The sequence below is a fragment of the Nerophis lumbriciformis genome, linkage group LG39 (assembly GCF_033978685.3).
Source record: "Nerophis lumbriciformis linkage group LG39, RoL_Nlum_v2.1, whole genome shotgun sequence".
Lineage (NCBI taxonomy): Eukaryota > Metazoa > Chordata > Actinopteri > Syngnathiformes > Syngnathidae > Nerophis > Nerophis lumbriciformis.
Genome location: NC_084586.2, coordinates 5248709 through 5270694, shown reverse-complemented (window position 1 = coordinate 5270694; position 21986 = coordinate 5248709). Strand labels below are relative to the sequence as shown.

Here is a 21986-nt window from a genome sequence, read left to right as displayed (position 1 = left end):
TTAAGTCCTACTAAATATTATGATTGTTGGTCCAATCCACTGTATTTTTGTTGTCCATTTTCATAACAGAAACTAAAAGCTTAGTTGTTGTTGTGCAGAAAAGACAAGTGCTTTATTCATCACGGATGACCACATTATAGCGTCTTTGGTGATATTTGTTAGCATCAAGAAAATATCCTTAATAGTATTAATAAACTAGAGGAATACATCTGTCAACAGCACATACTGAATCTTGATATCGCTAGCAAACATTGCTGAACAACAGGGACAGAATGAGACAAAATATGCATAAAAGCCACTGCAGACATGAATTGTAGATAAGACTAATCAACTGCAAACAAACGTATCCTTTTTCTCATTAGCGTCACCATCACAGCAGCACTCGTTATGTTAATCAAATATGTTACCTAGTGATGCACAAAGAAGTCCAACTTTGTCTTTTACGGATTAATGCTTAATTTGTGGACCCCTCAGATGTAAAGACATGATGTGCCTCCAATCTTTTCTTCTCTAAATACCGTAAGTGTCAAGTGAAGTGAGGTAGCAGTAACCTCTTGGTTTAAATCAGGGATCCCCAAACTTTTTGACTCGGGTGGCCGCATTGGGTTCAAACAATTTGGCCGGGGGCCGGGCTGTATATACAGGTAAAAGCCAGTAAATTAGAATATTTTGAAAAACTTGATTTATTTCAGTAATTGCATTCAAAAGGTGTAACTTGTACATTATATTTATTCATTGCACACAGACTGATGCATTCAAATGTTTATTTCATTTAATTTTGATGATTTGAAGTGGCAACAAATGAAAATCCAAAATTCCGTGTGTCACAAAATTAGAATATTACTTAAGGCTAATACAAAAAAGGGATTTTTAGAAATGTTGGCCAACTGAAAAGTATGAAAATGAAAAATATGAGCATGTACAATACTCAATACTTGGTTGGAGCTCCTTTTGCCTCAATTACTGCGTTAATGCGGCGTGGCATGGAGTCGATGAGTTTCTGGCACTGCTCAGGTGTTATGAGAGCCCAGGTTGCTCTGATAGTGGCCTTCAACTCTTCTGCGTTTTTGGGTCTGGCATTCTGCATCTTCCTTTTCACAATACCCCACAGATTTTCTATGGGGCTAAGGTCAGGGGAGTTGGCGGGCCAATTTAGAACAGAAATACCATGGTCCGTAAACCAGGCACGGGTAGATTTTGCGCTGTGTGCAGGCGCCAAGTCCTGTTGGAACTTGAAATCTCCATCTCCATAGAGCAGGTCAGCAGCAGGAAGCATGAAGTGCTCTAAAACTTGCTGGTAGACTGCTGCGTTGACCCTGGATCTCAGGAAACAGAGTGGACCGACACCAGCAGATGACATGGCACCCCAAACCATCACTGATGGTGGAAACTTTACACTAGACTTCAGGCAACGTGGATCCTGTGCCTCTCCTGTCTTCCTCCAAACTCTGGGACCTCGATTTCCAAAGGAAATGCAAAATTTGCATGGTTGGGTGATGGTTTGGGGTGCCATGTCATCTGCTGGTGTCGGTCCACTCTGTTTCCTGAGATCCAGGGTCAACGCAGCCGTCTACCAGCAAGTTTTAGAGCACTTCATGCTTCCTGCTGCTGACCTGCTCTATGGAGATGGAGATTTCAAGTTCCAACAGGACTTGGCGCCTGCACACAGCGCAAAATCTACCCGTGCCTGGTTTACGGACCATGGTATTTCTGTTCTAAATTGGCCCGCCAACTCCCCTGACCTTAGCCCCATAGAAAATCTGTGGGGTATTGTGAAAAGGAAGATGCAGAATGCCAGACCCAAAAACACAGAAGAGTTGAAGGCCACTATCAGAGCAACCTGGGCTCTCATAACACCTGAGCAGTGCCAGAAACTCATCGACTCCATGCCACGCCGCATTAACGCAGTAATTGAGGCAAAAGGAGCTCCAACCAAGTATTGAGTATTGTACATGCTCATATTTTTCATTTTCATACTTTTCAGTTGGCCAACATTTCTAAAAATCCCTTTTTTGTATTAGCCTTAAGTAATATTCTAATTTTGTGACACACGGAATTTTGGATTTTCATTTGTTGCCACTTCAAATCATCAAAATTAAATGAAATAAACATTTGAATGCATCAGTCTGTGTGCAATGAATACAAATAATGTACAAGTTACACCTTTTGAATGCAATTACTGAAATAAATCAAGTTTTTCAAAATATTCTAATTTACTGGCTTTTACCTGTATATAAATACAGTGCGGCGCGAGCGTAATGATGTCACGTTATTGATGGGAAAATGCATTTTTAGACAATATGATTTGTCTGAGCGACAAGGAGACACCGAGAGTAACAAGTGGTAGAAAATAAAATAGAAAGGACAGATTTTTAAAAATAATGATAAAGAAATATATATATATATATATATATATTTATTTTTTTTAACTTAAGACTTCCAGCAGGCCGGATTTTGGACACTGGCAGGCCGGATCCAGCCCATGGGCCGTAGTTTGGGGACCCCTGGTTTGAATCTTTCTAAAATAAAAATTTCTTAAAGAGTGTAAAAATCCACTCCATCCCATTTTAAATATTGGTTCATGATCGCTTTTATACTTGCCTCTAAACCAGGGGTCCCCAATCTGCGGCCCGCCAGCGTCCAAAATCCGTCCCGCGGGAAGTCCCAAGCAGAGGTGGGTTGTAACGCGCTACATTTACCCCGTTACATCTACTTGAGTAACTTTTGGGATAAATTGTACTTCTAAGAGTAGTTTTAATGCAACATACTTTTACTTTTACCTGAGTATATTTATAGAGAAGAAACGCTACTTTTACTCCGCTCCATTTATCTACATTCAGCTCGCTACTCGCTACTGATTTTTATCGATCTGTTAATGCACGCTTTGTTTGTTTTGGTTTGTCAGACAGACCTTCAAAGTAGGATCTATCGCATGCCTGCTTTTCACCAATCAAATGCCGTCACTGGTGACGTTTGACTCCGTTTCACCAATCGAACAGAGCCAGGCGGTCACGTGATTAACAAGCTTAAGCTTACATGAACTCAACGTCAAATTTGAGGAAGCACATCGCGGTAAGTAACGTTAGTAGATATTTTGGCTGCCACCGTAGGCTGATGTTAGCTTCCCTGCTATGAATCACTGTCAAATGTACATCGTGTGGCGACTTTTATTAACGTACTGCAGCCTCATAGACACACACGCACAGTTGCACACACACACACACACACGCATGCATAAAAACACCAATTAGTGTGTTCCCAGGTGCAGCCCACACCTATCAGTTTATGGTTTGCGTAAAGGCTAACTTGTTATTTTCCTTTGTAATCCCTGCCTACTGAGCCTCTGGTGCTGTTAAGTTATTGTGGCTCAATTTGCCTTAATTTTTTTTATGTTAATGAATTATTATTTAATATATATTATTGTTTTAGTTGCTTAAGAGATATTCCTGGCTCTGAATTTGCTCATTGCTATTTGTATGTTTTTGTGCATTATGTGTTGCCGTCATCATTAAACGAACAGGTTACTCAACAGTTACTCAGTATTTGAGTAGTTTTTTCACAACATACTTTTTACTTTTACTCAAGTAAATATTTGGGTGACTACTCCTTACTTTTACTTGAGTAATAAATCTCAAAAGTAATAGTACTCTTACTTGAGTACAATTTCTGGCTACTCTACCCACCTCTGGTCCCAAGCTAAAAAAAAAAAAATATATATATTTTTTTTTTTTTATTATTATTATTTTTTAAACTCTGTTCTTTCTAATCCATTTTCTGCCGCTTGTTACTTTTTTTTATTATTATTTTTTTTTTAAATGTGTCCTTTCTAATCCATTTTCTACCGTTTGTTACTCTCGGTGTCTCCTAGTCGCTCAGGCAAATCATATTGTCTAAAAATGCATTTTCCCATCGATAACGTGACATCATTGTGCTCGTGCCGCAGTGTACATATATATATATATATATATATATATATATATATGTCTTAATAAGGTTATCCAAAAAATAGTGCTCGATACCGTAGTAGAGCGCAATATATGTATGTGTGGGGAAAAAAAATCACAAGACTATTTCATCTCTACAGGCCTGTTTCATGAGGGGGGGTACCCTCAATCGTCAGGAGATTTTAATGGGAGCATTCGCATACCATGGTTTATATAGGGCGCAGAGTGGGTGGGTACAGGCTGGCCTAGGGGCGTGGTGATTGGCTCATGTGTTACCTAGGAGGTGTTTCCGTCTATGGCGGCATGTTGTTACAATTTCGGGGGTCCGTACCAAAAAGCCCTTGATGAAAGCGGATACAATTTCACCCTCACCTATGAACCCACGCCAGGAAACCAGCCAAAAAAGAACAGAAAACGAAACGGCATCATCTGGTACAACCCCCCATACAGCAAAAACGTCTCAACGAACATTGGACACAAATTCCTCAATCTGATTGACAAACACTTTCCCAAAGACAACAACCTAAGAAAAGTATTCAACAAGAACAACATCAAATTGAGCTACAGCTGCATGAACAATATACGACAAATCATCTCAAACCACAACAAAACAATTGCAAATGAGCCGTCGACCCCCAGTCAGAACGACTCCAAAACCAACAAAGCATGTAACTGTCGAAAGAAACCTGATTGCCCCCTCAACGAGGGGTGCTTACAAACATCAGTTGTCTACCAATCTAAGGTAATACGCAAGGACATTAACACATCCGACACATATGTAGGATTAACCGAGGGAGAATTCAAAACCAGATGGAACAACCACAAGGCTTCTTTCAGGAACAAAAACCTGCGAAATACCACAGAACTCAGCAAACACATTTGGGACCTCAAAGACAATAATGTTGAATATTCAATAACATGGCAAATTCTTGCATCCAGCACACCTTACAATAGTGGTAATAAAAGATGCAACCTATGCTTGAAAGAGAAACTGTTTATTATTTACCGTCCAGACCTGTCATCCCTCAACAAGCGCAGCGAAATTGTAACAACATGCCGCCATAGACGGAAACACCTCCTAGGTAACACATGAGCCAATCACCACGCCCCTAGGCCAGCCTGTACCCACCCACTCTGCGCCCTATATAAACCATGGTATGCGAATGCTCCCATTAAAATCTCCTGACGATTGAGGGTACCCCCCCTCATGAAACAGGCCTGTAGAGATGAAATAGTCTTGTGATTTTTTTTCCCCACACATACATATATATATATATATATATATATATATATATATATATATATATATATATATATATATATATATAGAGCCCGGCCCCCGGCCAAATTGTTTTTACCCAACGTGGACCCAGAGTCAAAAAGTTTGGGCACCCCTGCTCTAAACCTTTCACGTGATTGCAACCCTCCTATATAGCACTTTATATTGTGTTCAAAGTGTACAAACCTACACTAAATATGGACTTTTATCGAGGCTGGAACCCATTATTCCTATTTACGTTGTTTCTATTTTCAAACCTTGTTCAAGAACCAATTAAGTTCGTAAATGAAGGTTCTGCTGTATAAAAAAGTAATGTTTACTGATACCAAACAAGTTAGAACAATATCAGTCTGCTTCCTTCACGTAACTTCCTGTCTATATTTTTCTTCTTTTCTCATCTTCCGCTTTTAACGCTGCTTTAACACGTTAATCCTTTAATGCTGGCTACACTAAGAGAATAAGGGAAGTATTAGGATCGTCATACCCTCGGAGAGTACGGTACGACAGTCGTGGATTTGGGAATGCGCTAAGCTCTCGAAATGTACTCAGTCTGAAAGCCAAGAACACGTTGTGCACAGCAGGGGAGCACGGGGTTGCTTGTCACACTTGTTATATCTCGCTGCCTCTCAAATTGCGGCAAAAATGTGAACGCGCGGTAATGGGGTCGTAGCTCACCTACTTTTAGTCTTCTCCAGACCAAGACAGCTGAACTTGAAGTGAAAGGACTTTCATGTCTATATTCGTCTCCTCTGTATTTGTTTTGCCCAATGAATTTATAACAAAACGATTGTTATCCTTAAAGAAGTGTGACGGCAATGCTGTAATTTTTAGATCTTTATCAGCTAGCTAGCTAGCTAGCTAGTTTGACGCGGTTGTTAGCCTTAATGCTAGCAAGAAGTTCCATTCTGGGGTAGGTGGTCATATATTCATACATATCACATATACTGCAGGCTGGCCTAAATATATTCTCCGTTCATTTTGTGTTAAAATGTTTTTATTTGGAGCTAAATTAGGGCCGAGTTTTGCACTTGAAAAAAATGTACTCGGTGTCATGATCCGTGGCCCGGATCATGTTTTGGTATTTTCTGTTAGTTTTGGACTCCCTCAGTTCCTGTTTTGTGTACCCTTGAGTTTGTTTTGGTTGCCATGGTTGCTTATTATTTTCACCTGCCTCTGATTGGTATTCGGGACGTTCACCTGTTCCCCGAGCACTAATCAGAGGCATTATTTAAGCCTGCTTTTGCCGGTCAGTCGGCCTGGCTTCTTTGTTTGCTACACGCAACCTTCTACGTGAGTATTCCTTGTCTTCTAGTCTATGCTAAGTGGTAGCCTTAGCTTCCACTGCGATCGGCACGTTGTTGCTCCGGCTTGTTTTCGGTTTTTGGTACTTCCTTGAGTTTCGAATAATAAATCATGTTCCTACCTGCACGTCCTGTCCGGAGTGGTCCGTTTGCATCCCGGGTGAACGAACCTCGCAGCAAGCTGCGACCCTCCGCACGTAACACTCGGAAACTGAAAAATCAAGTTTTCATTTTGTGTCTGAATTCAAGATTCAAGATTGTTTATTGTCATATGCACAGTTAAACAGACAGTTTGCCGTACAATGAAAATCTTACTTTGCTAGTCCACCCTTCAACAAGTCACACGGTACTTAGCTAAAAATGCAGCATTCACAACTTAGCATTCACAAGCCTGATGGCCTGTGGGTAGAAACTGTTTGTCAGTCTCGTAGTCCTGGATTTCAGGCTCCTGTATCGTCTGCCTCATAACAAAACATTTGTTATCCTTAAAACAATGTGACGGCAAAGCTCTATTTTAGATCATTACCAGCTCGCCAGCTAGCTAGCTAGTTCGACGCGGTTGTTAGCCTTGATGCTAGCAATAAATTCCGTTTCAAGGGGCTGATCGTCATCAGTGTTTGTAATCATTTTAAGTGTGTCCGATTAGGTTCATTAGGTCTTCTAAGAATTATCTCATTTTCATTCTTATAGCCAGACTTGTGTGTGGGTTTTCGTACCTGACGATTTCGGCTAGAACTGTATTTTGGTGCCATTACAACTTTTTTAATGTTTTGGTACTAGTACCAAAATGTATTTCAATACTTTTTCGATACTTTTAGATACTTTTCAAAATAAAGGGGACCAAGTTCAAGTTTCATTTATTCAGATATTTAAACATTTGACAGAGAAAGAGAGGACATTTTTTAAATATACATATAGTCTGAAAAGGAATAAACAGAAGCTAAAGCTTATTACACCTATAAAATACCTACAGGTAAAAGCCAGTAAATTAGAATATTTTGAAAAACTTGATTTATTTCAGTAATTGCATTCAAAAGGTGTAACTTGTACATTATATTTATTCATTGCACACAGACTGATGCATTCAAATGTTTATTTCATTTAATTTTGATGATTTGAAGTGGCAACAAATGAAAATCCAAAATTCCGTGTGTCACAAAATTAGAATATTACTTAAGGCTAATACAAAAAAGGGATTTTTAGAAATGTTGGCCAACTGAAAAGTATGAAAATGAAAAATATGAGCATGTACAATACTCAATACTTGGTTGGAGCTCCTTTTGCCTCAATTACTGCGTTAATGCGGCGTGGCATGGAGTCGATGAGTTTCTGGCACTGCTCAGGTGTTATGAGAGCCCAGGTTGCTCTGATAGTGGCGTTCAACTCTTCTGCGTTTTTGGGTCTGGCATTCTGCATCTTCCATTTCACAATACCCCACAGATTTTCTATGGGGCTAAGGTCAGGGGAGTTGGCGGGCCAATTTAGAACAGAAATACCATGGTCCGTAAACCAGGCACGGGTAGATTTTGCGCTGTGTGCAGGCGCCAAGTCCTGTTGGAACTTGAAATCTCCATCTCCATAGAGCAGGTCAGCAGCAGGAAGCATGAAGTGCTCTAAAACTTGCTGGTAGACGGCTGCGTTGACCCTGGATCTCAGGAAACAGAGTGGACCGACACCAGCAGATGACATGGCACCCCAAACCATCAATGATGGTGGAAACTTTACACTAGACTTCAGGCAACGTGGATCCTGTGCCTCTCCTGTCTTCCTCCAGACTCTGGGACCTCGATTTCCAAAGGAAATGCAAAATTTGCATGGTTGGATGATGGTTTGGGGTGCCATGTCATCTGCTGGTGTCGGTCCACTCTGTTTCCTGAGATCCAGGGTCAATGCAGCCGTCTACCAGCAAGTTTTAGAGCACTTCATGCTTCCTGTTGCTGACCTGCTCTATGGAGATGGAGATTTCAAGTTCCAACAGGACTTGGCGCCTGCACACAGCGCAAAATCTACCCGTGCCTGGTTTACGGACCATGGTATTTCTGTTCTAAATTGGCCCGCCAACTCCCCTGACCTTAGCCCCATAGAAAATCTGTGGGGTATTGTGAAAAGGAAGATGCAGAATGCCAGACCCAAAAACGCAGAAGAGTTGAAGGCCACTATCAGAGCAACCTGGGCTCTCATAACACCTGAGCAGTGCCAGAAACTCATCGACTCCATGCCACGCCGCATTAACGCAGTAATTGAGGCAAAAGGAGCTCCAACCAAGTATTGAGTATTGTACATGCTCATATTTTTCATTTTCATACTTTTCAGTTGGCCAACATTTCTAAAAATCCCTTTTTTGTATTAGCCTTAAGTAATATTCTAATTTTGTGACACACGGAATTTTGGATTTTCATTTGTTGCCACTTCAAATCATCAAAATTAAATGAAATAAACATTTGAATGCATCAGTCTGTGTGCAATGAATAAATATAATGTACAAGTTACACATTTTGAATGCAATTACTGAAATAAATCAAGTTTTTCAAAATATTCTAATTTACTGGCTTTTACCTGTATACTCTATTAGCCACAACACAACCAGGCGGGAAGTCCCAAGTTAAAAAAAATTTTATTTTTTATTTTTTAATTTGTATTTTTTTTATTTATTTTTTTTATTTGTTCTTACTAGTCCATTTTCTACCGTCTCCTAGCCACTCAGGCAAATCATATTGTCTAAAAATGCATTTTACCATCGATAACGTGACATGCAGCAAGTGCGCTCTTTAAGTCAATTAGTGCGCGAGGAATATATTTATGAATATATATATATATATATATATATATATATATATATATATATATATATATATATATATATATATATATATATATATATATATATATATATATGTGTGTGGGGAAAAAATCACAAGACTATTTCATCTCTACAGGCCTGTTTCATGAGGGGGGGTACCCTCAATCATCAGGAAACTTTAATGGGAGCATTCGCATACCATGGTTTATATAGGGCACAGAGTGGGTGGGTACAGGCTGGCCTAGGGGCGTGGTGATTGGCTCATGTGTTACCTAGGAGGTGTTTCCGTCTATGGCGGCATGCTGTTACAATTTCGCTGCGCTTGTTGAGGGATGACAGGTCTGGACGGTAAATAATAAACAGTTTCTCTTTCAAGCATAGGTTGCATCTTTTATTACCACTATTGTAAGGTGTGCTGGATGCAAGAATTTGCCATGTTATTGAATATTCAACATTATTGTCTTTGAGGTCCCAAATGTGTTTGCTGAGTTCTGTGGTATTTCGCAGGTTTTTGTTCCTGAAAGAAGCCTTGTGATTGTTCCATCTGGTTTTGAATTCTCCCTCGGTTAATCCTACATATGTGTCGGATGTGTTAATGTCCTTGCGTATTACCTTAGATTGGTAGACAACTGATGTTTGTAAGCACCCCCCGTTGAGAGGGCAATCAGGTTTCTTTCGACAATTACATCCTTTGTTGGTTTTGGAGTCGCTCTGTCTGAGGGCCGACGGCTCATTTGCAATTGTTTTGTTGTGGTTTGAGATGATTTGTCGTATATTGTTCATGCAGCTGTAGCTCAATTTAATGTTGTTCTTGTTGAATACTTTTCTTAGGATGTTGTCTTTGGGAAAGTGTTTGTCAATCAGATTGAGGAATTTGTGTCCAATGTTCGTTGAGACGTTTTTGCTGTATGGGGGGTTGTACCAGATGATGTCGTTCCGTTTTCTGTTCTTTTTTGGCTGGTTTCCTGGCGTGGGTTCATAGGTGAGGGTGAAATTGTATATATATATATATATATATATATATATATATATATATATATATATATATATATATATATATATATATATATATATATATATATATATATATATATATATATATATATATATATATATATATATATAGATAGATAGATACATATAGTGCGGCCCCCAGCTAAATTGTTTTACCCCAATGCGGCCCCGGAGTCAAAAAGTTTGGGGACCCCTGGTTTAAGGGGTTATCCGGCTTTCTAGCATGCACACATCGCACTGTATGGAATGGCCTCAATCTCGTTACCTTGCGTAATGACAATAAAGCTGATTCTGATTCTGATTCTAGTGTAGACAGTTCAAACCCTGGCCGAGTCATACCAAAGACTATACAAATGGGACCCATTACCTCCCTGCTTGGCACTCAGTATCAAGGGTTGGAATTGGGGGTTGAATCACCAAAAATGATTCCCGGGCGTGGCCACCGCTGCTGCTCACTGCTCCCCTCACCTCTCAGGGGGTAAACAAGGGTGATGGGTCAAACGCAGAGAATAATTTTGCCACACCTAGTGTGTGTGTGACAATCATTTGTACTTTAATAGCCTGAGTCTCCCGCCTTCAATTTCCTCAACAATCAGAGACGCCTTCCCCTCCACGGCGATGTCGCAAACGAGCACAGTGAGACAAAGTGGATTTCCTCCGAGCCGGCGGCTGATTAGCACCTGCAGGCGGATCTTTTTTCTTACACGATACCAAGTAACCTTTTGTCTCGGCGCGAAAAAGAGGCGGGGCGCTCGCTTGTTAAGAAATGTCACCCACACGTTCGATCCACAGCGCTAATTGCACGCCTCGTCACCGGGTAGTCAAGTACTTAGAGCGCAGGGCGCCCGACGGCGCGAGTAGGCGTGGCTTAGTTTTGGCCCTCATCCCTCACTTGAGGCCGATGATACAGTATTATCTGCTCACAGATAGTGGATAGTCCCACTCCTCGAGGCTTCGGTCACACGCAGGGTTCTCACGGGAATGGAAAAATGCAAGCCGACCAACTCTTCTCTGAGTTAAAGTTAAAGTACCAATGATTGTCACACACACACACGAGGTGTGGCAAAATTATTCTCTGCATTTAACCCATCACCCTTGATCACCCTCTGGGAGGTGAGGGGAGCAGTGAGCAGCAGCGGTGGCCGCGCCCGGGAATCATTTTTGGTGATTTAACCCCCAATTCCAACCCTTGATGCTGAGTGCCAAGCAGGGAGGTAATGGGTCCCAGTTTTATAGTCTTTGTTATGACTCGGCCGGGGTTTGAACTCACGACCTACCGATCTCAGGGCGGACACTCTAACCACTAGGCCACTGAGTAGGTAAGTGTGCAAGTGCACCAATCGACACGCGGCAAAGTCGGAAGGACGCAGGAGCGGAGGGTGTGCCTAATGAAGTGTCCAGTGACATTCAGGTGTGTTAATGATCCTGGGAGACGCACACGGCGTGGTGCGCGTGTGCGGTCCGACTGCATGACTGATGGCGCTCCCATCGATCGCCGGAGTGTCGGGGGGTGGGGGGGGCCTCCAGGCGGGCTCGGGCCCCCGGCCAAGAGCAGCTGGGCCCGGCTAATCTGTCAGCTTGACGAGCGCCATCGACCGGGCCAGCTCGCACACAAACATGTCCTCCTCGGCGCCGCCGTCCATCAGTCTTGTTGCTTTAATCTGCTTGTGAGGAGCGCTGATTCATTCATGATCAGCCGGCAAAACATCATTTATTCCCCCACTAATGAGCTTTCATCAGTGTCGTACTGGACGTCGCGCAAAATATCCTGACGGTTTTTCGTGACGTTTCGAGCGCTCGTTAAATGACATCCGCAGGTTTGGCATGCCAAGCTAATGCAGTAGCGTCGAGTGTGGCTAGCAATTAATTAAATATCATAAAAGCAAAAAGACTCGGGATATAGCCCGGGGTAGTTTTAACATATTAGTGTCTTGCTTTCTGAAAATTGTCATGCTTATTTATGAGATCAAGGACGCACGTTTGGATTCGTTTTCTAGCATTTCTTCATTTAAAGCAGAACACTGCTTCCAAGTATTAGCACATATCAGCTCGCCAGCAAAACTATGAAAGTACAAAACTCAAAATTAGAGATGTCCGATAATGGCTTTATTGACGATATCTGATTTTCCGATATTGTCCAGCTCTTAATTACCGATACCTATATCAACCGATACCGATATATACAGGTAAAAGCCAGTAAATTAGAATATTTTGAAAAACTTGATTTATTTCAGTAATTGCATTCAAAAGGTGTAACTTGTACATTATATTTATTCATTGCACACAGACTGATGCATTCAAATGTTTATTTCATTTAATTTTGATGATTTGGCAACAAATGAAAATCCAAAATTCCGTGTGTCACAAAATTAGAATATTACTTAAGGCTAATACAAAAAAGGGATTTTTAGAAATGTTGGCCAACTGAAAAGTATGAAAATGAAAAATATGAGCATGTACAATACTCAATACTTGGTTGGAGCTCCTTTTGCCTCAATTACTGCGTTAATGCGGCGTGGCATGGAGTCGATGAGTTTCTGGCACTGCTCAGGTGTTATGAGAGCCCAGGTTGCTCTGATAGTGGCCTTCAACTCTTCTGCGTTTTTGGGTCTGGCATTCTGCATCTTCCTTTTCACAATACCCCACAGATTTTCTATGGGGCTAAGGTCAGGGGAGTTGGCGGGCCAATTTAGAACAGAAATACCATGGTCCGTAAACCAGGCACGGGTAGATTTTGCGTTGTGTGCAGGCGCCAAGTCCTGTTGGAACTTGAAATCTCCATCTCCATAGAGCAGGTCAGTAGCAGGAAGCATGAAGTGCTCTAAAACTTGCTGGTAGACGGCTGCGTTGACCCTGGATCTCAGGAAACAGAGTGGACCGACACCAGCAGATGACATGGCACCCCAAACCATCACCCAACCATGCAAATTTTGCATTTCCTTTGGAAATCGAGGTCCCAGAGTCTGGAGGAAGACAGGAGAGGCACAGGATCCACGTTGCCTGAAGTCTAGTGTAAAGTTTCCACCATCGGTGATGGTTTGGGGTGCCATGTCATCTGCTGGTGTCGGTCCACTCTGTTTCCTGAGATCCAGGGTCAACGCAGCCGTCTACCAGCAAGTTTTAGAGCACTTCATGCTTCCTGCTGCTGACCTGCTCTATGGAGATGGAGATTTCAAGTTCCAACAGGACTTGGCGCCTGCACACAGCGCAAAATCTACCCGTGCCTGGTTTACGGACTATGGTATTTCTGTTCTAAATTGGCCCGCCAACTCCCCTGACCTTAGTCCCATAGAAAATCTGTGGGGTATTGTGAAAAGGAAGATGCAGAATGCCAGACCCAAAAACGCAGAAGAGTTGAAGGCCACTATCAGAGCAACCTGGGCTCTCATAACACCTGAGCAGTGCCAGAAACTCATCGACTCCATGCCACGCCGCATTAACGCAGTAATTGAGGCAAAAGGAGCTCCAACCAAGTATTGAGTATTGCACATGCTCATATTTTTCATTTTCATACTTTTCAGTTGGCCAACATTTCTAAAAATCCCTTTTTTGTATTAGCCTTAAGTAATATTCTAATTTTGTGACACACGGAATTTTGGATTTTCATTTGTTGCCACTTCAAATCATCAAAATTAAATGAAATAAACATTTGAATGCATCAGTCTGTGTGCAATGAATACATATAATGTACAAGTTACACCTTTTGAATGCAATTACTGAAATAAATCAAGTTTTTCAAAATATTCTAATTTACTGGCTTTTACCTGTATGTTGTCTTTGTAGCATATTCAACTGAATATGGGTTGAAAATGATTTGCAAATCATTGTATTCCGTTTATATTTACATCTAACACAATTTCCCAACTCATCTGGAAACGGGGTTTGTAAGTGAGACTCCCTGTGCTTTAAGGTGGAAAAATATCCGTAAGCTCTTCTGTCATCCCCCATAAACCAGGAAGTAGCTCGCCAGCTAACAATTTGACATTTCAAACACGACGCGCCACAATTATTTTCTCCATTTTCGCCCTCATGTCGTTGTGCAGATCGGCGTTGGGCGACGGACCAGAGATCTTCTTGAGTCCCGCCGTGACCTACGGCCCGCCGGGGCTGGATCTGTCCTGCCCCGTCGCCGTGACCATGGCGCACTCGGCCGAGGGTGGCGCCGAGAACTGGATCACCCGTCTGAAGCGACAGACGGCGGACGACAAATGGGAGGTGAGTCGCGGCGGCGTGTTGTCGACTGCCGCCAGCGTCCGTGCTGAAACCATACTTGCCAACCTTGAGACCTCCGAATTCCGGAGATGGGGGGCGGGGGGTAGGGAGGCGATATTGGGGGTGGGGTGGGGGGGGCGGGATTGAGGTGCAGGCAGCATACCCCTTCCCCTTCGAGCTGTCCTGGATGAAATGAAATTATTATTTTTTTCCCAATCATTTTGGAACTTGCAAGCATATTTAGGATAGGTCTTTATTGTCATTGCAACAAGTACAACGAAACTATGTTTTCAGCACAAACCCGTTCAAGATTAGACAAACAAACGGTGTACAGGGTTACAGAACAGGAACGCTGATGGGTCGCCACGAGGCGCCCTGTAAAAGGTGGGAAAAAATGTAAAACACTGGGGAAGAAGATGAGTTTAAAAAAAAAATACAATCTAGACTGGGCTCCTAAGGGGGCCTACACTCTTAGAAATAAGGGTTCTAAAAGGGTTCTTCTACAAGGGCTGAGGTTCTAACTGGAACCATTTGCTTCTGAAAAACCCTTTCCCAAAGAAAGGGTTTTTCAAGGGTTCTTGGTAACGCTAATGGTTCCAGTAAGAACCATTTTGATCCAGAGAACCCTTTAAAACCCCTTTTCTGAATAATTGGTTTTAAAAGGGTTCCAGTAAGAACTATTTTGATCCAGAGAACCGTTTTTGGAAGAAAGAGTTCTTCAGGGATTGTTGAAAGCATGGGTAAGATCCTGTGTCACCAGGGACATACTTCCTGATAACATTTGCCAATAATGGTGCCTATCTTTAAATAAATGTTTTTCTCATTCAAATGTTTTGAATGTTTGTTCAATGTCAACATGATAAATGACCACAATATAATATGAACTAAACTGATCTGTAGAATACAATATGGTTCTTTATAGAACCCTCAGAAGACAAGACGGTTATCGGTGAAAACCTTTGAAAAGGGATGTTTTTAGAACCCCCTGTGTCAGGTCTAGATGAAACCCTTGAAACATGAAAGAGTTCTTTGTGGAACTCCCTGTGTGGGTTCTAGATGAAACCTTTGAAACATGAAAGGGTTCTTAGTGGAACTCCCTGCATGGGTTCTAGATGAAACCCTTGACAAACGAAAGGGTTCTTAGTGGAACTCCCTGTGTGGGTTCTAGATGAAACCCTTGAAATACGAAAGGGTTCTTAGTGGAACTCCCTGCGTGGGTTCTAGATGAAAGTCTTGAAATACAAAAGGGTTCTTAGTGGAACTCCCTGTGTGGGTTCTAGATGAAACCCCTTGAAATACGAAAGGGTTCTTAGTGGGACTCCCTGTGTGGGTTCTAGATGAAACCCTTGAAACATGAAAGGGTTCTTAGTGGAACTCCCTGCGTGGGTTCTTTGTAGAACCTCTCATGGGGGGTTCTGGGTGGAACCTTACACACACAGTTCTAGGTAGAACCCTCCAAAAGGGTTCCAGGTGGAACCTTTATAAAAAGGTTCTACCTGGAGCCAAAAAGGGTTCTCCTATGAGGACGAGCCGAAGAACCTTATATGGTTCTACTTAGCACTTTTATTTCTAAGAGTGTAGTCTGGAGTGGGGGGAAAAAAACATGCCATGCACACATAAACATGTTACATTTAATCACGACAACTCGCAACTCATTTCTTCTTACTCGTCGTCGCCATGTCTTTTCTTCGTTCTTCTGCTTCGTCTCCTTCTTGTTGTGTGTGCAGTTGTGCACTGAGCTCCAAAAGCCGTAGCTGTTAATGTAGCGTCCCGGAAGAGTTAGTGCTGCAAGGGATTCTGGGTATTTGTTCTGTTGTGTTACGGTGCGGATGTTCTCCCGAAACGTGTTTGTCATTCTTGTTTGGTGTGGGTTCACAGTGTGGTGCATATTTGTAACCAGTGTTGGGTTAGTTACTGAAAACCAGTAACTAGTTACAGTTACTAGTTCCTTTATTTCAAAACTAACTCAGTTACTTACACTAAAAAGTAATGCATTACTGTGAAAAGTAACTATTTAGTTCCTTTTTTTTTTTTTTTTTTTTTTTTTTAAAGCTCTCATTAATGCCCTTTTAGCCTTCATTTCAGTACTGTTATTGCACTGGAGAATAATACAATGTGTTGATCAACTTGACATGCATCTGCATCACTGAACTCTGCTAAGCAATGTGGTCTACATACAACACACAAAGACAAAGATATGTTTCAAAGGGCCAATTTAGTTCAGGCCAGAACAAATTGACACAACTATTTTAAATAGCTGCAACATAACATACATAAGTAACAAACAGCATAATAACAACATAGCTGTAAACCTGGCTTCACCTAAGGAAGGCACACGCGACATACACAAAGCCTAACCAGGCAGATTTTAATTCTTGTTTTGGGCAGTAGACGGGATCTTTGATCCAAGACACAACTTACATTTAACTAAAATGTTCTTTTCTTTGGGTTCGACAAAAGAAAAGAAGTGAGAATATCTCATACTTGCCAACCCTCTCGAATTTCAGTGCCTCTCCCCATTCTCCCGAATTTCTCTCGATTTCCAGCCGGACTTAAGGCACGCCCCAGGTCCGTGCGGACTTGAGTGAGGACAGCCTGTCGTCATGTCCGCTTGGCCAACCAAAAAGTAACCACAGAACACTAGTGTTCTGTGGTTACTTTTTGGTTGGTCAACGGTTTACGTTGTATAGCGCGCTACCCCTCCCCTAACCCTCCCCTCCCCTCCCCACACCCAGACACACACAGAGCGCGCCTCCGCTTGTGACACAAGAGCATACTTGCCAACCCTCCCGAATTTTCCGGGAGACTCCCGAAATTCAGCGCCTTTCCCGAAAAACTCCCGGGACAAATATTCTCCCGAAAATCTCCCGATTTTCAGCCGGAGCTGGAGGTGGCCTCCAGCTCCATGCGGACCTGAGTGAGGACAGCCTTTTTTCACAACGGGAGGACAACAGGGTGACAAGAACCAAATCATCCATACTAGAGACAAATTGTATTATTATGTTTATCTTACCTAAAAATAAATATATTTATTAATTTAAAAAAAACAAAAAAAACAAAATACATTTTTACTATCAATCAATCAATCAATCAATCTTTATTTATACAGCCCTAAATCACAAGTGTCTCAAAGGGCTGCACAAGCCACAACGACATCCTCGGTACAAAGCCCACATACGGGCAAGGAAAAACTCACCCCAGTGGGACGTCGATGTGAATGACTATGAGAAACCTTGGAGAGGACCGCATATGTGGGTAACCCCCCCCCTCTAGGGGAGACCGAAAGCAATGGATGTCGAGTGGGTCTGACATAATATTGTGAGAGTCCAGTCCATAGTGGATCCAACATAATAGTAAGAGTCCAGTCCATAGTGGGGCCAGCAGGACACCATCCCGAGCGGAGACGGGTCAGCAGCGCAGAGATGTTCCCTGCCGATGCACAGGCGAGCGGTCCACCCCGGGTCCCGACTCTGAACAGCCAGCACTTCATCCATGGCCACCGGACCTGTGCCCCCCCCCCCCCCCCCCCCCCCCCCCCCCCCCCTCAAGGAAAAGGGGAGCAGAGGAGAAAAGAAAAGAAACGGCAGATCAACTGGTCTAACAGGGGGGCTATTTAAAGGCTAGAGTATACAAATGAGTTTTAAGATGGGACTTAAATGCTTCTACTGAGGTAGCATCTCTAATTGTTACCGGGAGGGCATTCCATAGTACTGGAGCCCGAATAGAAAACGCTCTATAGCCCGCAGACTTTTTTTGGGCTCTGGGAATCACTAATAAGCCGGAGTTCTTTGAACGCAGATTTCTTGCCGGGACATATGGTACAATGCAATCGACAAGATAGGACGGAGCTAGACCGTGCAGTATTTTATACGTAAGTAGTAAAACCTTAAAGTCACATCTTAAGTGCACAGGAAGCCAGTGCAGGTGAGCCAGTATAGGCGTAATATGATCAAACTTTCTTGTTCTTGTCAAAAGTCTAGCAGCCGCATTTTGTACCAACTGTAATTTTTTAATGCTAGACATAGGGAGACCCGAAAATAATACGTTACAATAGTCGAGACGAGACGTAACGAACGCATGAATAATGATCTCAGCGTCGCTAGTGGATAAAATAGAACAAATTTATATTTTTCTAAAAACATCAAAATTAATTGTCTTTTTATTTGTATTTTTTCTGACTCCTTTTTACATCCAGCCATAGAATTAAAATAAACATATTTGAAATCATTCATTTTAAGTTATCATAATGATTCATTTAAAATGACCATATTTAATTATTAAAATAATTGCTTGTTTATCAACAACTTTAGCATTTTATTCATTACATTTTGAAGCTCTCAGAAGCCAAGTTATGTTATATTCCTTAAGATTTATTTATGCAAGTTTGAAGCATCAATTATCTAAACACAGTTTTGTTTGCATATTTTCAGGATATATATATATATATATATGTATGTGTGGGGAAAAAAATCACAAGACTATTTCATCTCTACAGGCCTGTTTCATGAGGGGGGGTACCCTCAATCGTCAGGAGATTTTAATGGGAGCATTCGCATACCATGGTTTATATAGGGCACAGAGTGGGTGGGTACAGGCTGGCCTAGGGGCGTGGTGATTGGCTCATGTGTTACCTAGGAGGTGTTTCCGTCTATGGCGGCATGTTGTTACAATTTCGCTGCGCTTGTTGAGGGATGACAGGTCTGGACGGTAAATAATAAACAGTTTCTCTTTCAAGCATAGGTTGCATCTTTTATTACCACTATTGTAAGGTGTGCTGGATGCAAGAATTTGCCATGTTATTGAATATTCAACATTATTGAATGTATTATGTAACTGTCGAAAGAAACCTGATTGCCCTCTCAACGGGGGGTGCTTACAAACATCAGTTGTCTACCAATCTAAGGTAATACGCAAGGACATTAACACATCCGACACATATGTAGGATTAACCGAGGGTGAATTCAAAACCAGATGGAACAACCACAAGGCCTCTTTCAGGAACAAAAACCTGCGAAATACCACAGAACTCAGCAAACACATTTGGGACCTCAAAGACAATAATGTTGAATATTCAATAACATGGCAAATTCTTGCATCCAGCACACCTTACAATAGTGGTAATAAAAGATGCAACCTATGCTTGAAAGAGAAACTGTTTATTATTTACCGTCCAGACCTGTCATCCCTCAACAAGCGCAGCGAAATTGTAACAACATGCCGCCATAGACGGAAACACCTCCTAGGTAACACATGAGCCAATCACCACGCCCCTAGGCCAGCCTGTACCCACCCACTCTGTGCCCTATATAAACCATGGTATGCGAATGCTCCCATTAAAATCTCCTGACGATTGAGGGTACCCCCCCTCATGAAACAGGCCTGTAGAGATGAAATAGTCTTGTGATTTTTTTTCCCCACACATACATATATTGCGCTCTACTACAGTATCGAGCACTATTTTTTGGATAACCTTATTAAGACATATATATATATATATATATATATATGTATGAAATTCTTGACTTGGTGAATTCTAGCTGTCAATATACTCCTCCCCTCTTAACCACGCCCCCACCCCCGACCACGCCCCCACCCTCCACCCCTCCCACCTCCCGAAATCGGAGGTCTCAAGGTTGGCAAATATGCACAAGAGATTCAGAAGGACAACACCGCACCGCAGATCATCTGTTTCTAGCCGATACTGCGTTATTTTACGTTATTTTTTATGTAGTAACACATCATGTAGTAACAGTAACTGAGTTACTGAATATAAAAAATAACGCGTTAGATTACTAGTTACCGCCGAAACTAACGGCGTTACACTAACGCGTTAGTCCCAACACTGTTTGTAACAGTGTTAAAGTTGTTTATACGGCTTCCGTCGGTGTGACCTGTATGGCTGTTGACCAAGTATGACTTGCATTCACTTGTGTGCGTGTGTGTGCTTGAAATTAACGTTATTATTAAACCGGTTAAAAGATCAAACAACGTGTCAGCATTTCTTCACATGTTCGAGTAAAGACCATTGTTAAACCCGTCCAACGCTACATTGTTATGTGACTGGGCCGGCACGCTGTTTATGTGGAGGAAAAGCGGACGCCTGGACAGCATGCGGCTGTTAAGGGGTGAAGGTTTCAGGTGAGAGAGGACGCTAAAGGCAGAGCCTTTAAGGCACGCCCCCAATATTGTTGTCCGGGTGGAAATCGGAAAAAATTCGGGAGAATGGTTGCCCCGGGATATTTTCAGGAGGGGCACTGAAATTCGGGAGTCTCCCGGGAAAATCGGGAGGGTTGGCAAGTATGGCTGAAACCCGTCGTCACGCTCGCGCACATCTGATTTCGGAGCTGTCAGCCCGCATCCGTCATTCGCCGCATAAATCCGGCCCGCGCCGTCATGCTTCCGGAACAAATGTCAGCGTGCATGCAAATGACGACTATCAGTCACTGAAATTAGGAGTTCGGCTCCTAGCGACGTTTTGAAGAACGACGCGGCTGCAGGCGGAATAGACCTTTTTTTTTTTTTAACGCACCGCGGTGACCTTTGACCCGCTCCACGTCACGTGACGACAACTTCCTGTGACAGCTGTCAGGAATCATTCCCCACCCCGACACCCTCCATCTTTGACTCGGCAGGGCGGAAGTGTCCGAGATGCTCTTTTATTGTTGGACTGACCTCATCAGGGAGACTTTGGGGGGAGACGGCGCTGGATGGCGCGGGGGTGTTACGGTGACCTCCGAGGGGCTCGACTTCTTCCCCTGGCCGGCTCCTTTCAAGCTGCGTGACATTTACACAGATGTAATTTGCCAGCCCACGTCTCGCACAAAAGGGACCGATCAAAAGACGCATCCGTCACCGCCGGCTGCTCCGCTGCGAGGGGGGGGGTGACAAGATGGCGGCGGGTTCAGGGCGAGTTGCAACTCTGACATATGTCGCTGTGAAAAAATGAAGACCGAGTCTTACGTAACGGAAAATCTCCGGAATTAGCATCGCTAACATAACCGGCGCCTCATCACTTTCATTCCCTCGCCGCTTTTAACGTTTCTTCCGTCTGGCGACTTCACCAATTCCCGACTGCGGCTTGAAGGCGCACGCGATCAACAGTCGCCATCTTGGCCCACGAAAGGGAAAGGGAGACTCCAGAGTCGGGGCGGGTAGTCAATTATTTTCCAGAACTACCGGGTGTCGGTGTACATAAAAATCAGACTTGCCGTATTTCCATACCTTTTGTTCCCCTTGCAGGCTCGGTCTGTTCAAACACTTGGCGAGGAAACAAGCACCCAAGCAGCACTCCTCAATTATTTTCTGTCATGCCGCCATCCACCCCCCCACTTTCTCGTGCAACTATAAATAGTATTATTTGTCTATAAAAGTTCACCTCTGCATAATATTGTGTCCTGATTAACATTGACAAAAAAAAGAAAGAAATAAGGATCCAT

At 42.7% G+C, this 21986-nt stretch overlaps 1 protein-coding gene across 2 annotated transcripts in view; it reads left to right on the top strand.

The window, feature by feature from the left end:
* LOC133577912 (netrin receptor UNC5D-like) overlaps positions 1 to 21986 on the top strand; it is a 771105-nt gene that overhangs the window by 700886 nt on the left and 48233 nt on the right. For both annotated transcript variants that reach the window (XM_061932037.1, XM_061932038.1), the window contains one exon: positions 14382 to 14553. In XM_061932037.1, the coding sequence (XP_061788021.1) occupies positions 14382 to 14553 (172 nt within the window). The remainder of the gene's footprint in view (positions 1 to 14381; positions 14554 to 21986) is intronic.